Here is a 15,131-nt window from a genome sequence, read left to right on the forward strand (position 1 = left end):
TCTATGCCCAGAAAACTTGCCTGAAAGAATGACCCCAAGAAGAGAAATATGGCGAATAGTCATAACCGCTACCTCGATTTACAACGCCTCTCACCCTGGTTTGAATGGTCTGACATGAAGCACTAGGAAAATTCTATGATTACAATGTACCAGTTACATAATCTGAATTGAATGGGATTTCTAAGGAGGAGAAAATTATTGTTTCAAGTACAACACTCTCATGTTTTTAAAACTACTGACTTCTAGAAGTCAACTGTTTTCTTTTGGCCCATGCAAGTCTTCTCTAGATTTTAACATTTGCTTTAATCTGAATGTTCTACGAAAATTTGTCCAAAGCTGAGTATAGCCTGAGGAAATCCTACAAAATGAAACACTTGAACTGTTTCAGTAGAAAGCAATCCACCTCATAGCCCCACGGGTCTTTTCTGATCCCACCAGTCTGTTCTTTTCTTATCTCTATGCACATGTGAGTGACTTAATGTGCTTTTTTACATTCACATAAGCATGTGCATCTTACATGACCTTGCTTTATTACTGTGCTCTGAACTTTGTGGCTTCAGTCAGTATTGATTAGATCAGAGAGCCCGAATGCCAAGCTGTTTAATCCTTTTCATGTTTTCTATATCACAAAATGCCATATATCTAGAACCTCGTTTCCTTACTCTGAGGAAGCATTTTATTCACCATTTAAAGTCTCTCACTAAATTAACATTTGTATCCAATACGGTTCATAACAGATGGAATTTAAAATAATTCTGTACATATTTCAAGTATTTATCTTGCTTTGTTAAAGGACTATTATCAGCATTTTTCCCAAGGCAGGAAAAGTGCTTAGATGTAACATTCACTAAATCCAAGCACTTAATATGTTTTGAAACTACTGTTTGGCCCATAACTATGCAGTCAGCAGGCATTCCTATTTGAGTTCAAAGGTCAGAAGAGATTTTCTTTTCATACACAGACTTGACAAGAATTAATATATTATGAATTAAAGAAAGAAGAATTTATCTGCGAAAGCAATGGAACATTTTAAATGAATGCAGAAATTAACTTTATCTGTAACAAATGAGAAATAAAAGTTCAAAGCAAGAGAATGTACAAATTGTAACTCTGTAAATGGAGAGAGACACACACACACACACACACACACACACACACACGGGACAGGGGAGGGAAGGAAAGAGAAGGGGGGAATTTGGTAGATTGGTCCTCATCTTTTCATATCTTGTACTTAAAAAGATAATGGACTTTTTAGGGGGTTGGAAGATTGTCAGTCAATGACTGAATCTCTGACTCAGTACTTACTATTTAATAGTAAACTTTATATTTCCAACTTACTTTTAGAAGGATCCATATAATAATACATAATTACCTACCCATTTCACTGAGGTAGGAAAATATAATGACCTCAGGATATAAATTCTAACAAAACCTAACTCTAGCAAGGAGATGGCTTATAAGGATAGAAATGCGTAGGGTATTTTGAAAGATTTTCACCACACGTGACTAAAATTAAAAGTTTGGGTGCTTAAAGGGACAATCTAGAAAGAATGATTTCTTTGGAAATCTCTGTGATTCTAGATATGCTCATTCAGACACATTTATTTATTCGTTTTTTCAACAAACACCTACGTGCTTAATGTCTGATGTCACTGTGTGCTATTAAGTTCTGTTAAGGCAGGAAGCAAGCCTGTCGTCTTCATAGCCTGGCACCCATCAAATTGTTGATGAAAAAATGATGCATGAATTGCCCAGCTGCTGCCCTCAAGAAACTTAAAAATGAATAAAAGAGGTGGGGAAACAATCATAGTACCTAACAGAAGTCGCTAAGCGCTACAAAGGAACAGGGGTTGAAAGAAGGGTGACGTCAGACTTGCATTAGTAGATTCAGCAAGACAGTTCACAGAGAAAGTGGCAATAGTTTAGGATGTGAAGAATGATCATGATTTTAACAGATAGAAAAATTAGAAAAAGGACGTCTTCAAATAGAGACAAGAAGATAAGCACAAACATGAGGACCAGCAAATTAAGATACCAGTAGTATGATGAACGTACAGATAAGAATGTAGCAAAGCTGAAGCTTGGGAGAGACTCAGATCTGGAGAATGACTTCAAAGGTAAAGCTGAACTGCAAAAACCTGGACCTCAATGAACTTCACCAAGAGAAACAGGGTGGTAAGACACATATTTCAGGTATCTTTCCACAATCATATTTCCATAGTATTCTACTGAATAGTGTATCAAGAGTATATTTCCTGATTTGTTTCTGTAACTTTCTGGCTTAGGAATTTGTGATGGTTTCTAAAGGACTGCTATATAAAATCTAAACTCATCAGCATGCATTCAGACCCTCCATTCACAGGTTTCAAGAGCTGGATCCCTTCACCCCTCACTCAAAATTGGCCACAGCCCCTTTTAGCTTCAATTCTCACCAGCTCAGAGACAAGCAAACCATGTGATGCCTGCATACAGCTCTCTTGCTCTCACCTCCCTATCTTTGTAGATGCCAGTCATCCCACCTAGATGTGTTCCCTAATCCTCTCTACCAACCCACACTTGAAACCTGGCTCAAAAAGCGCTTATACGTACTGAAGCCCTTACAGCTAATATTCCTTGTCCAACCCCAGTAATGTCATCCATTGCAATATCCCTCAACTGGTTTCCTTTTGTACGTATTTTAATGTTTTATCTGTTCTTGATTCTCTGCTACTTTTTAAATGCTCCTTTGGCGGTGAAGATGCTGTTCATATATTTGACAATTTCTTAATTATCCAGTTTACTCTTCGAATACTGAAGAAGCCAAAGGAGGATTAAAGAAAAGCAAAATGCATTTTCCTTCTCAAGAATGCCTCCAGACCATTTCATTACGTGTCTGATATAAGATATATGGGTAGGATATGAAGAAAAATTTAGTCAAATTATTATGCACTCATATTTGCATATATGGGTATTCATTTTTCAGTGTTACTGATGATTAACTCTTCTGAGACTATGTACGTCAACAGAGAATCTGTTTCCTTATTCTCAATATAAGTGTACATATTACACTTAAATGTATATGTATACACAGGCTTATATATATATACACACACTCATATATATATATGAGTGTGTGTATATATACTCATATATATGTGTGTGTATAAATATACACACCCACATGAATACTGAGAGCTGCATAAATTAAGATACTTACATCAGAATAAACTCGAGTTCCAATTACACGAGCATAATGTGGATTTGCCTGCATACAGTTACGAGGACAGTAGACTCTGAAAAAATATACATAAAAATATTCAGTAGCTGGTTACTTCAATCTTTCTTATTAAGAAGACCATAGATATGCATACACAAAAGTAAACTCAGCCTTCTAGATCCTACCCATTTTTTTTTCCTGAAATAGGTCAATTGTATGAGTCAGGCAGTGGACACAACTGCTTCTGCTTACTTTATCCACTTCCAGCTTTTAGCACAAATGTTTCTTTTCTTTTTTTTTTTTTTAACTTCTTTGTGCTTTTTAATTTAGCCAGGAAGCTTTCTAATTTGGGGATTTATAGCTGAAAGAAACATCAGGACGCATTTCTCAGTATGTCTGGCTCACTGCAATAGGCTCTCCTCTGATTTCTCTGCTTCCAACTTTGCTCCCTCCAAACTATTTTTTCCACACACTTACAGTGAAGCACACAAGTCCAGTCTCATCGTTGCTCTGCTCCAAATGCTCCAGTGGCTTCCCATCTCATTTACGATAAATGACAAGATCCTTCCAACGGCCAATAAGCCCTGCACACTCTGTCCGCCCATTTCCTCTCTGACTATAACCTACTCCTCTTCCACTTCCTCATCCAGCTCCGGTCACACTGGCCTAATGTATTTCTCACACATACAAAATAGGCGCCTCCTCAGGGCCTTGGCGCTTAGCTTGTTCTCTGCATAGAATGTTCTTTCTCCAGATATCTTATTGCCTTACTGACATCTGACTGGCTTAAAGGTTCCAAAAACTTTTTATTTAAACATAAGATCCAATTATCAGTGTTCAATCAATCAATGATATTGCAAAAAATCCACTCCCAGAGTTTAAGAAACTGTCAAGTGGTACTTTTGTTTGTTTGTTTTGGTGAGGAGGATTTGCCCTGAGCTAACATCATTGCCAGTGTTCCTCTTTTTTCTGCTTGAGGAAGACTGTCCCTGAGCTAACATCTGTGCCAATCTTCCCCTATTTTGTATGTGGGATGATGCCTCCACAGCATGGCTGATGAGCGGAGTAGGTCCACACCTGGGATCTGAACGCAGGAACGTGGGGCCACCAAAGCAGAGCACACAGAACCTTAACGGCTTGGCCACGGGGTTGGCCCCCAGTACATTTTTTTAATTAATTGGCTGTTCTGAATTCACACACGTACACACATACACACACACACACACACACACACACTCTCATTCACTAAAAGGAAATTAAAAACTAACACTGAAGAAAACACAATTCATTTTACATTATAAACCAGAGTCTCAACAAAATGACTACACGAAAATCATTGTTTAATGAAGGCATCAATAATTTTCCTAAAAGCATTCTAAAACAACTTCAGTTGCAACTACCTTTACCAACTGAAGCAGCTCTTCCTAAAGATAGCTTGTAAAAAATAGCTATGTTTCTTATTTAAATTTCTATTGGGGTCCGGCCCGGTGGCCGAGTGGTTAAGTTCTCGCCCTCCCCTGAGGTGGCGCAGGCTTCGGATCCTGGGCTCGGACATGGCACTGCTCATCAGGTCACGTTGAGGTGGCGTCCCACATGCCACAACTAAAAGGATCCACAACTAAGATACACAACTATGTACGGGGGAGTTTGTGGAGATAAAGCAGAAAAAAAAAAAGATTGGCAACAGTTGTTAGCTCAGGTGCCAGTCTTTAAAAAAAAAAAATTCTATTGATAAAATTTATATAACACTCTATATAGAGAGTACATATACTTCTTATATCTAAACCAGAGCCATTTAAACATAACTAATAAATGAATCTGAGTTTTTATAACATTAAATTAAAGGGTTGATTTTTATAAAAGATGCTGTCAAAGGTTTCTGTAGGAGGAGGAAGGGTGTCCCCGTTGACTGTAAAATCTTCTCCTTGTATTTGAGAACTGCTGGCCATGCCCCGTCCCTCCAGTGGTAGTAAAACCACGTGCTCTGCCCTTAGGATCATGCTGTGTGGCTCCACCTTGACCATATGTAGCACTTGATTTGTGAAAAGCCAAGGTCAGCAGCTCGAAACCGAGTTCGTTTCTACTTAGGTAAATTCAGGTCAAAGAAAGACTGGAGGAGGTTTTGGTTTGTTTGTGTTCTAATGTCTGATTTGAACATCGAGTTACAGACTCCTGAGAATGTAGATAGTGATGGAGTAAACATTCCTTTATCAACAATTTGCTTCTAAGCTTTGAAGAAAAATGTTGACACATTTTAATGACACCTGCTTTTACATCTTGAGCATTCAATCGATTTTAAAGATCTAATTGTTTCTAGATATCAGGATAAGATTTCCACCTGCCTATACCTCATCCCCAAGTTGGAAAAAAAAAAAGATTTCCAATAGCATGCGCAAACACACACACACACAATTTTTACAAGGTTATGGTCCTAAATAATAGAGAGAGTTTATTTTGGGCGGTACTACCAGCTATGGAACCTTTCAAGGACACGACTGTGCAAGAAAATCTTGTTTCTTCCTGCTTGTCCTGCGCTTACTTTCTTCCATTTATTTGCTCTTGGCATCTTTCTCCAGAATAGATTTATGTCTCAACTTATTTAAATGATAAGAAATTCTAAAACAGATGCACCAACCATACAGTTTCCTAAAAACTGGAAATTTTCATATAAATACTACTACTATAACCTAATTTATGAAACTATTAAAAGTTTTATATGACAAAAGAAAAGATAACTTTTGCTTCATTTAATCTATAAAAGAAAACAGGAGGGAGCTTTCCAGACCACTTAAGGTCAAAACTATGTATAAATCATTATTTGCACTGATTTGTTACATTGGTGACAGTAAAAGTTAAAATTAAATTTAAAACACTTAGATATTTCCCTTTTAAAGGAATATTTCCCTTCCCGGAATAAGCCAATAAATAGGAAACATTTATCAATATTTTACTCAAATGGTTTTTTTCCCTCTTTGAACAATATCGCTATAGATCCCATAGATATTAAAGTTACCGTTTACTGAGTATCTACTAGACAGAAGCTTTCTACTGGAATGCTTCACAGAGATTATCCCCAGAAATTAGTCCTCAGAAGCCTAGTCACACGGCTAGGGCCTACCATAATACGGTATATAGCAGGTATTTAATAAATATTTATAAATGGATAATTCTAAAATTCTTGCTTTTTTTCACCATATCACAATGCTAAAATTAACAGTCTCAACTAGCAATATGTCTCTTCTCTCTATAAAAATACAATGTGTAAGCAGAGGGGTTTGAGAAATCTGGAAAAAAAAATTTTACAAAATTTTCTAAGATTATAAAACAAACCACGACTTTAATTAAATCTGTGAGCCTTATAAGGGCATAATTAGTGAAGCTCCAGTAAGAGGAGATTACATTTTTATACAAAAATATTTGGCATAATTCATCAGTGACCAGATGGTAAAAACATACGAGCTGCACTTCAAACAGCAGGGGAAACTCAAACTATCCTACACATTGTGTAACGCACTGATTCCAGTAAAAATAAATGTGGAAGAATTTAAAAGTCTTCAAATCAGCATGTACCAAGTTAGCTGACCAAAAATATTACAACAGTATTTTTGCATTAGAGTAGAAATAAGCAGATTTGGTTTTTAGAAGGAAACAGGTTAGTTATTTCTAAGTGAAGGAACTGATTGGTTTTATCATCGCATTTGTAATCAAGAAACTCCTTAAATGAGATAGAAAATGAAGTACTTACTCCTTATATCAACATCACAGTCATTATTACCTCGGGAACAACCAATCTTACTCTTTAAGTGAAACACTGCTTCATTTTTCAAAGGGCAAATGATGAACCTTTTCCAAAGTAAATAAACTTTTCCATAAAAAGTGAGCTCTCTTAATTTTTTAGTAACTATAGTTGATCCATTCTGATTATATCTCTAAATCTCATTACTGGTGTTTAGAGTTAAAATGGGGTTTCTTTGCATTAACGGAGGTGGTGTGGCCGGAATTAAGCCTGGGTGTGTAGGAACACACTTCACTCTTGGTTATGGCTACGGCCATGATACTTCTAACTGTTTTCACCTTAGCTCGGTCAAGATAAATGAAACATTTTTCATTATTTTATAGCAGATAAACTCCATTATAAGTTTTTTAAAAAGCGTATACAGAACAAAAATAAAAATAAAGGCAGAAGATGGGCTTTTTGACTCACCAATCATAACAAGATTTATCTAATTTAGGAATTAGATGACAATGCTTAAAAATATGAATTATGTCATTTTAGTTTCTGTAGTAAGAACTTATTATAGACTGAATGTTTGTGTCCCCAAAATTCATATGTTGAAGGCCAATCCCCAGCGTGACTGTATTTGCAGATAGGGCCTTTAGGGAGGTAATTAAGGTTAAATGAGGTCAGAAGGGTGGGGCCTGATCCCAGGAGAGAGAAGAGTGTTCTTTCTCTTCCTCTCTCCACTCCCTCCCCTCCTCCCCAGCCTTCCCCTCCTCGTGAGGACAGGAGAGAAGGCAGCCACCTGCAACAAGGACAGGCTTCAGAAGAAACCAAACCTGCCAACACCTTGGTCTCAGGCTTCTAGCCTCCAGAACTGTGAGAAAATAAATTTCTGTTGTTTACACCACCCAGTCCGGGGTATTTGTAAGCGCAGCCCAAGCGGACGAAGACAGAACCCTTCCCAACACATGTGAACAGACAGAGTGGATGCACAAGCCCTGCTATGAGGGAACAGGAGGAAGTGCTCACTGCTGAACTTTATTTTACTTCTGACTGCATGCAATCTAGAGAGCTACGGAAGATGTCAATTTTTTTACGGAGCAGACAGTACCTCCAACTCCCCATTCAAAGTCCCACTTCAATAAACATGACACTCTGAGGTGAAAGTCGCCACGAGAATTGTGCTAACTTTACTCGTTTCAGAATGTGGAGGCAAGTCCAAGTGCAGGCGCCCCACAGCCTGTTTCGGGTAAGGCATCCATGTGGAAGATGAACTCGGAGTCTGACTGTTGGGAAACGGGCTTCAGTGCCCTCAGTGGATCAGTTACAGAGCTGTGCAATGACAGGACGAGTACCTGAGTGTGTGTGGAACTTGTTGCCAGGCCAAGCCTGGCAAAGCAGTCAGCGTGAACATTGATTCTTTGTTTTGAATGTTAAAATAAAAATTATTATAGAGACAAAAAAATAATTTTTTTGGAGAATGCGCAGGAGGAGTGCTTGGAGGCATGGATTTTGTGACGCCCCATTGCTCCCTGCTGCTGAGCAAATCAAGAACATACACCCTCTGAACCTTAGGGACGTCACAATTTCAGGCAAAAACAGTTATCACAGGGCAAAGCCCCACATATATTCACTGATGGAAAAAAGGAGGAGAAAATCTGAAAACATTACCTTGGGCAATGTGAAGCAGGCTTATGAAATGGACAGAGCTGTTCCACAGTTGTTTCACAAGTGACAGCCTGAACTGAAGAATTGAAACACAAAACAATAAGCAAATCCTTTGGAAACAATAACATGCAACACAGTAGTAAGAAAACATGAAAAAAGTGCTAACCTGTGACTTTAGAGACTGTGAAGGAATTAGCAGACTGATATTTGCTGAAGATAAAAACATAAAAACGTCAATCATTTCCTTATATGCATAATCACCCACATAGTTTCGGGTATCTTTTTAGGTCTATGAATACTTTATTTCTTCTTAAACACTTATTTAAATATCTAGATATGTAGGAGTATAAGAATATATAATCTGTTTTATGCTAAATCCATATTATCTTCAAGTATGAACCAAATCAACACCATTCTTGATATTCGAGAATGATCTCTTTCCACTATTAATCGCAAAAATTTATAGATATCATAAAATAATACATATTTGTATCTATATATTTGTTTCCTGTTAAAATTGAAACTCTCAATATATTAATTACCTGTCACCACAGAACCAAACTATTTAAGCTTTCACAATAGTAAATATATGTAGTGTAAAAAGACTACCAGATAATAAGTACCTTAAAGGAGTACACATTATCCATTTTTTTGTTCCCCCTAGTATCTAGTAAAATGTCTACAAGAAATGAATGATTTTTTTCTCATTATATGCATTGTTAAAAAGCAGGAATATAAGAATAGATATATCACTACATATCAAAATTTTAATTGATTTATCTATACCCAGATTTTCAGAAAAAATTCTATTGCAAAAGGTAATTTGTGATGGTACTTTAATATGACACGGTCTTCAAGTTTCAAGAGAGTTTCTACAATAAACACAATAAAAAACTAAGTTAAGAGAACAAAAGTAAATAATAAGATAAATGTTCTTTAATGCAACATCCAGTGTTTGGCTTACTTATGCTAATAACTAATATTTATTATTTATTGAAGGCAATAATAAATATTGGCTGAATGAATAAGTTAATCAATAAATGTTTCTATAAGCTTTTACTTAAGAGAGTAATCGCTAACGTCTGAAAACCAGGCATCAAGCCTTCGAACAAAATTGTATACTTAGGAAGTCATTCCAGTAAATTTGCAAGGATATTTAATAAATTCTTTCTTATCATTATACATTCCCTACTGTGGAGTTTCATGCAATTGTATGGTCACAAAGTAAAGAGACTATGTCATATTTCCTAAGAAAGTTTTATTTTTTTACATAGAAGAAAGAGATACTACAAAGATATTTCAAAAGCCCATATTTTTCTACTTTTTATAGAGTATATATGAAAATATATAGTGCTTTAGAATAATACAGTTTGTATATTTAATGTGAGAAACATTTCAACAGTAAATCAATGCTTTTACGTTGGGTTAAATTACACTTAAATGAACAAAAGACAGGTGACATAGTATATTACATATTTAGAGACTTTTCAAAATGCTCTTTTATCTAGTAATCTAATTTATCTTATTAATGAAGTTACTGTTGCATGAAATAAACTATTCTCCCCTAAACAGCACAGGAAGAATATGCAAATCAATTAGCCTTCTCTGGGGTATTTTGTGTCATAGTTGAAAAATTTATTATCCCACATTGGGAAAAACTGTAAACTTGTGCATTATTAATAAAACTCTAGAAAATTTGGAGTTTTAGCATACGCTTTTTAAGCAAAATGGTTCAACTTTGAATTTAAACATTTTTCCTTTTTTGTCGATGGAAATTATGTAGTTGAAATGAGCCTTAAAAATGACTTTCTCTCTTTATAAATTAAATTCTTCTATGTTTTGCTTTAAAAAAAATATGTTAACTCATTGTTCCAACGTAAAATCTCTGGTCCAAAGGATCATTCGGGTACTTACCCAACTGTTTGAACACCATTTCTTTTGGATTTGATGAAATAATGTTTTCTTCCTTGTCTAGTGATATCTACCCAACCGCCATCATTGTCTATTATGCCATAATGAATTGCAGCTCTACAGATGCTGGATTGCTTGGAGAAGAGGAGAGGAGAAAAGGATGTTAAAAAAATTCAGAGTTCTGCATAGGACAGGACTCGTTATTATTTATACAACTTTAATTAATCAAACATTTCTGAGAAAAATATCTATACCTATGTCAATTATTTTTCACATTAAAAAATCAAATATGATATGAAAGGACTCTATGCCCAAATAATTACACTTAAAATACTTACCATTTCATAATGTACACTGCCAATAACCTTAGCTTTACTATCCAAACAGCCAGCAGGGCATTCATATCTAAAAGAAAGAAATTGCAAACAAAATTTAGTTTCTTTGAATGCCAGTATAAAATGAAAATATTTCTTATAGTTTGGTGAGTTAATTTTAATAATAACAATAAATATTACCTGTTGCAGGTTGTTCCTTTGCACTGATCTCTTAATCTTATTTCACAAGAAACAATTTGGGCTAAAACAAAAAGAAAATAATTTAGATAATGTCTAGGCTGCTATGATTCATCACATATAGTCTAATGCCAAGCTTCTGTCATTCTAAAAATGTTCAAATTAATAAAATATAGCCGGAGACACTATCTATGTAAACTTTAAAACTTCTGTAAATATTGCAGACGTCTTACACATTTGCTGCGTGCTGATGACTTCGTTTCTGTTACTGTCATCTGCTATTGCCCGAACATGGGCGTCATGGACTTGTGACTGCTGTCGCTCAATTTCATTTGTTTCTTCTTCTTGAGGAGTGTAATACCTGTCTGATCCTTCTGTAAGAGAGAATGGATTTAAGAAGCATGAATTCCATCTTCAATGTGCACAAATTACCTAACAATGATATACTTTAAGGAGTAAAAGAAACACACACATAAGCCGTTCAGCCTTTCATTCATTTATGCTACCTGTTTGGCTAGAATTAAATAGAGTCATTTCTAAACTTTGCTTATATTTCAATGTGATATCAGGATATTTCAATGTGATCTCAGGGGTTGGTTTTCATAATGACACCATGAAGTCTGCACAGTGATCTAACGAAGTCAGGGCTTAGTGAATTTGAATTTGCTTTCCAAAATGAAAACATATTCTGAATACTTTCAGGAGAATCACATTTAAAATTCTCCCAAAAGGAAATTCAGCCTAAAGAAGGACAGGCCCTGTTATTTACTACAATATTGGTTTCCATGGACAGGTTTTTCTCTTTCAGAAGGAAATTCAATGTGCAGAAATTTAAACTTGAAAATGGAGAATAATTTCAAACTTTGAATTTAATATTTTTTTCTAGGTTGACTTATATCAAGGGCTTGACAGTGCCACATTTTGGAGAGGTGTGTTATTTTCATGTGTGTCCAAGAACTCAGAACCTAGAAAAGGGAAGTATGAAGGCAGAGGAAAGTCAGCTTTAAGTAAAATACAATGGCCACTCGTGAAGGGGCAGGTAGGTTGGAAGTTTGGGGGTTAGGAGGACAGAAAACAGAGAGACTCATACAGAATGAAAAATGCTGCAAATGCTTCCAGGAATTAAAAATGGCTCATATGATACAATGAAATATATGGTCATTTCTTGTCTGCTCTTTATAGCTAATGAGCATTCAGTCATTAAGGAAAAAAAGACACATGTCTCTATGAGTACTGCAAAAGGGCTGCATTTATTCATATATTTTCTAATACATTTAGTCTGAATTAATCTTCATTTAATCATCATTAAGTGAAAAGTGCAAGGGAGTAAAAATTGTTCACTTGGGTGTCCAAAAAGAGCATGAGTTTCACAAAGCTTCGCCATATTCGTCTTATCTATATGTGCTATAAACAGGACAACATATTTAGGACATCAAACACATTTGAGAGCACTCCTTTTACAAGAGTTTTATAACACCATTATAGTTTTTTTCTTTGGCATAAGAAATTGTACACTCTGCAGTGAGAAGCAGAGAATCAGTATAATCCACCTCGCATGGTTCAGTAAGATTCATGGATAGGTACTTTGGCAGAAACTTTTAAAGTGCTGAAAATAAATTGTGTTAAACTGCTAAATCCTTCAGAAGCAATGACAGTTATGGAAATAACTTTGGTCAACAATACACCAAGATGGCTTTTAAGAATGTAAATATACTTGTCACTCTGGGATAATCTCAAAGCAGAATTAGAAGTGGTTTCTGGAATAATCATGAAACTTTCCTGTAAATACATATTGGTACAGTAGACTTATTAATATTATAAATATTTAAAATATATTTTAAATGGCTTCTTCCAAATATTTAAAATAAAGTTCTGGAACCTTTTCAGGTAATAATTAAATGTGCTTTTTGCTTTTTTTTTTAACACAAGTTAATTCAGAAGTTGGATTGAAGTATAAATGAAACTGAATATTACAACACAATAGCACATACCTTTGTAGCATAGATTTTCTCTACAGCCCCCTCCAAAACTAGGTGGGCAAGCAGAACAGGGGCGTCCATGTTTGTAGGGGGCGTGGCCCCACCAGTTTCCCCTTAAAGAGATGATCCACTCTATTAAGAGGTAGTCTAATAGCATAACTTATAAGACATTGCAAAATATTACTATATAAGACTCTTCAAAATCATGATTTTGGTGTGTAAACTTAACACATTTCTATCTTTCGTCACAGAGCCCTTTTGACTACGGGGTTTAGATATAGAATGGCGGCCTCATTCTTTTGAAAATATTCTAAGTAATTTGCAATGTATATTGTTAAAAATGACAAAATCAAACTTCTGCAAAACATCAAAATTTGCTATGGGATATTCATTTATATTCCGTTTGTTTTAATAGAACAGATTGTAGACTAGGATTTGATCCTACGTACGGTTGTGTAATATTTTCAACAATCATTCAAGTGGTCTTTGCACAGGTGAAAATACATTTCTCAGTTTATAGTTGCTCATCCCTAATAAATCGAAATTATTAGATATTTATAAAAATAATAGTGTAATGAGTAAAACTGAAGATGTAAAAATATGATTCCTGTCTTCACAAAGATCATATTTTTATTTTTCATATTCCTTTTAAGCATTGATTTTATGCATCAGGCAACCATAATAGTTACCATATTAAATAAAGTGAGTTAAAACAATACACTACTCAATAATACACAGTAAAAATGAAAAAAAAAAATCAGGAATATGAAGTCATATTTATGTTGTTAAGACAAATTTACATCTGAGAGTAATGTTTCATGTACTCACTTCGGGGAATAATTGCACACCAAGTAGACAGCTTTGGGCCATATCTGCCCCCAGATGTTCATGTTATGGCACAAATTAATGGCACAGCCTATTCTGCTACTTGTTGCCCACACCACCTACATTAGAGAAAAGAAAAGGCTCAGAAAAGGCAGGCCAAGACGAAATAAGACAAAATATCTGGGAGAAAAATGTAGAAAATCTGAACTCGAGAAACAAACACTCATCATTTAAAACAACATGAAACGATGTCAAAAGGATATTTTTTTCTGAGACTTTGGAAAGTGCTTAATTCAAATAAAAGAAGAGATCCACAGGTAAATAACTCTTGCTGGATATAAATTGTGAGCATCTTCAAAATACAAATTTACTAAATATTCAGAGTTACATCCACACAAACCTAAATGCTGCCTTAATGTGTCTATGAAGAAACTTAGCCAACAAAGGAACAGTTCTCATCTCAAACACAAAGGAATAGAGCAAAAATTTAGGTGTTCAGATTTCTTACACAACATGATATTTTCACTGTGCTACTGGTTATTAGGGACTTCAGTGCTGATCTTAATCTTGTCACATGCAAAGGCACACAGAACAATTTATCTGCTTTACATTCCCTAATAATCGGCCACAGAAATTCTAGGAACTCAGATCTGCGGTGACCTTTAACTATTTGAATCTGACTTCAGTTGTTTGATTTAGACGTTTAGAACATATTCATTACCAAATAGAAACATCGAATATTAAAAAAAAGAGATAAATGCTGCACACAGATAAATAATGTCATTGTTAAATAAAACTATATTTTTATTCTTTCGAAAATAAAAAATTACAACACCTGACTCTGAAGATGGTAAATTTCTCCCCATTTGCATTTATTGGAGCCATATTAAAAATGTTTCACATGTAAAATCACTGAAATAATGTATTTTTAAGTAGATGTTTTGACTTTTTTTCTGATAATTAATTTCATTGTTTACAGAAATTTGTTAAGCCTAGCCTACATAAATCACTGCCTATGAGATTTTTTTTTTAATAACTATACCAAACGACATAAGAAAGAAACATGTTCAGTAGCCTAAGTTCTCCCATAGTTATACAAACTCTACTTAAAGGAATGAAATGTAATATACCCAAAACATACCTGTGTATAATGCGTACATACAGGACCAGAACATCTGAATGGACAATATGGGTTGCATTCATGTTCGTATGGGTAGCTGAAGTCTTTCACTTCATCATACCATGCTTGTACGTGAAATGTTGGGGGCCTATATCTATTTGAAAGAAAATAACCACAAATAACGTGTAAAGTTGGAGAA

The 15,131-nt window shown here is 35.1% G+C and overlaps 1 protein-coding gene across 1 annotated transcript in view; it reads right to left on the reverse strand.

Annotated features, from left to right (window-relative positions):
- The window catches only part of CRISPLD1 (cysteine rich secretory protein LCCL domain containing 1), a 46,923-nt gene that overhangs the window by 4,431 nt on the left and 27,361 nt on the right, over window positions 1-15,131 (reverse strand). Inside the window, exons 4-13 of the mRNA XM_014853744.3 lie at window positions 14,954-15,086; window positions 13,816-13,931; window positions 13,000-13,100; window positions 11,242-11,382; window positions 11,012-11,072; window positions 10,835-10,901; window positions 10,500-10,630; window positions 8,752-8,795; window positions 8,589-8,661; window positions 3,197-3,272 (exon numbers count right to left, since the gene is read on the reverse strand). Of these exons, the coding sequence (XP_014709230.1) occupies window positions 3,197-3,272; window positions 8,589-8,661; window positions 8,752-8,795; window positions 10,500-10,630; window positions 10,835-10,901; window positions 11,012-11,072; window positions 11,242-11,382; window positions 13,000-13,100; window positions 13,816-13,931; window positions 14,954-15,086 (943 nt within the window). The remainder of the gene's footprint in view (window positions 1-3,196; window positions 3,273-8,588; window positions 8,662-8,751; window positions 8,796-10,499; window positions 10,631-10,834; window positions 10,902-11,011; window positions 11,073-11,241; window positions 11,383-12,999; window positions 13,101-13,815; window positions 13,932-14,953; window positions 15,087-15,131) is intronic.

Source organism: Equus asinus, chromosome 12, assembly GCF_041296235.1.
Source record: "Equus asinus isolate D_3611 breed Donkey chromosome 12, EquAss-T2T_v2, whole genome shotgun sequence".
Classification (NCBI taxonomy): domain Eukaryota; kingdom Metazoa; phylum Chordata; class Mammalia; order Perissodactyla; family Equidae; genus Equus; species Equus asinus.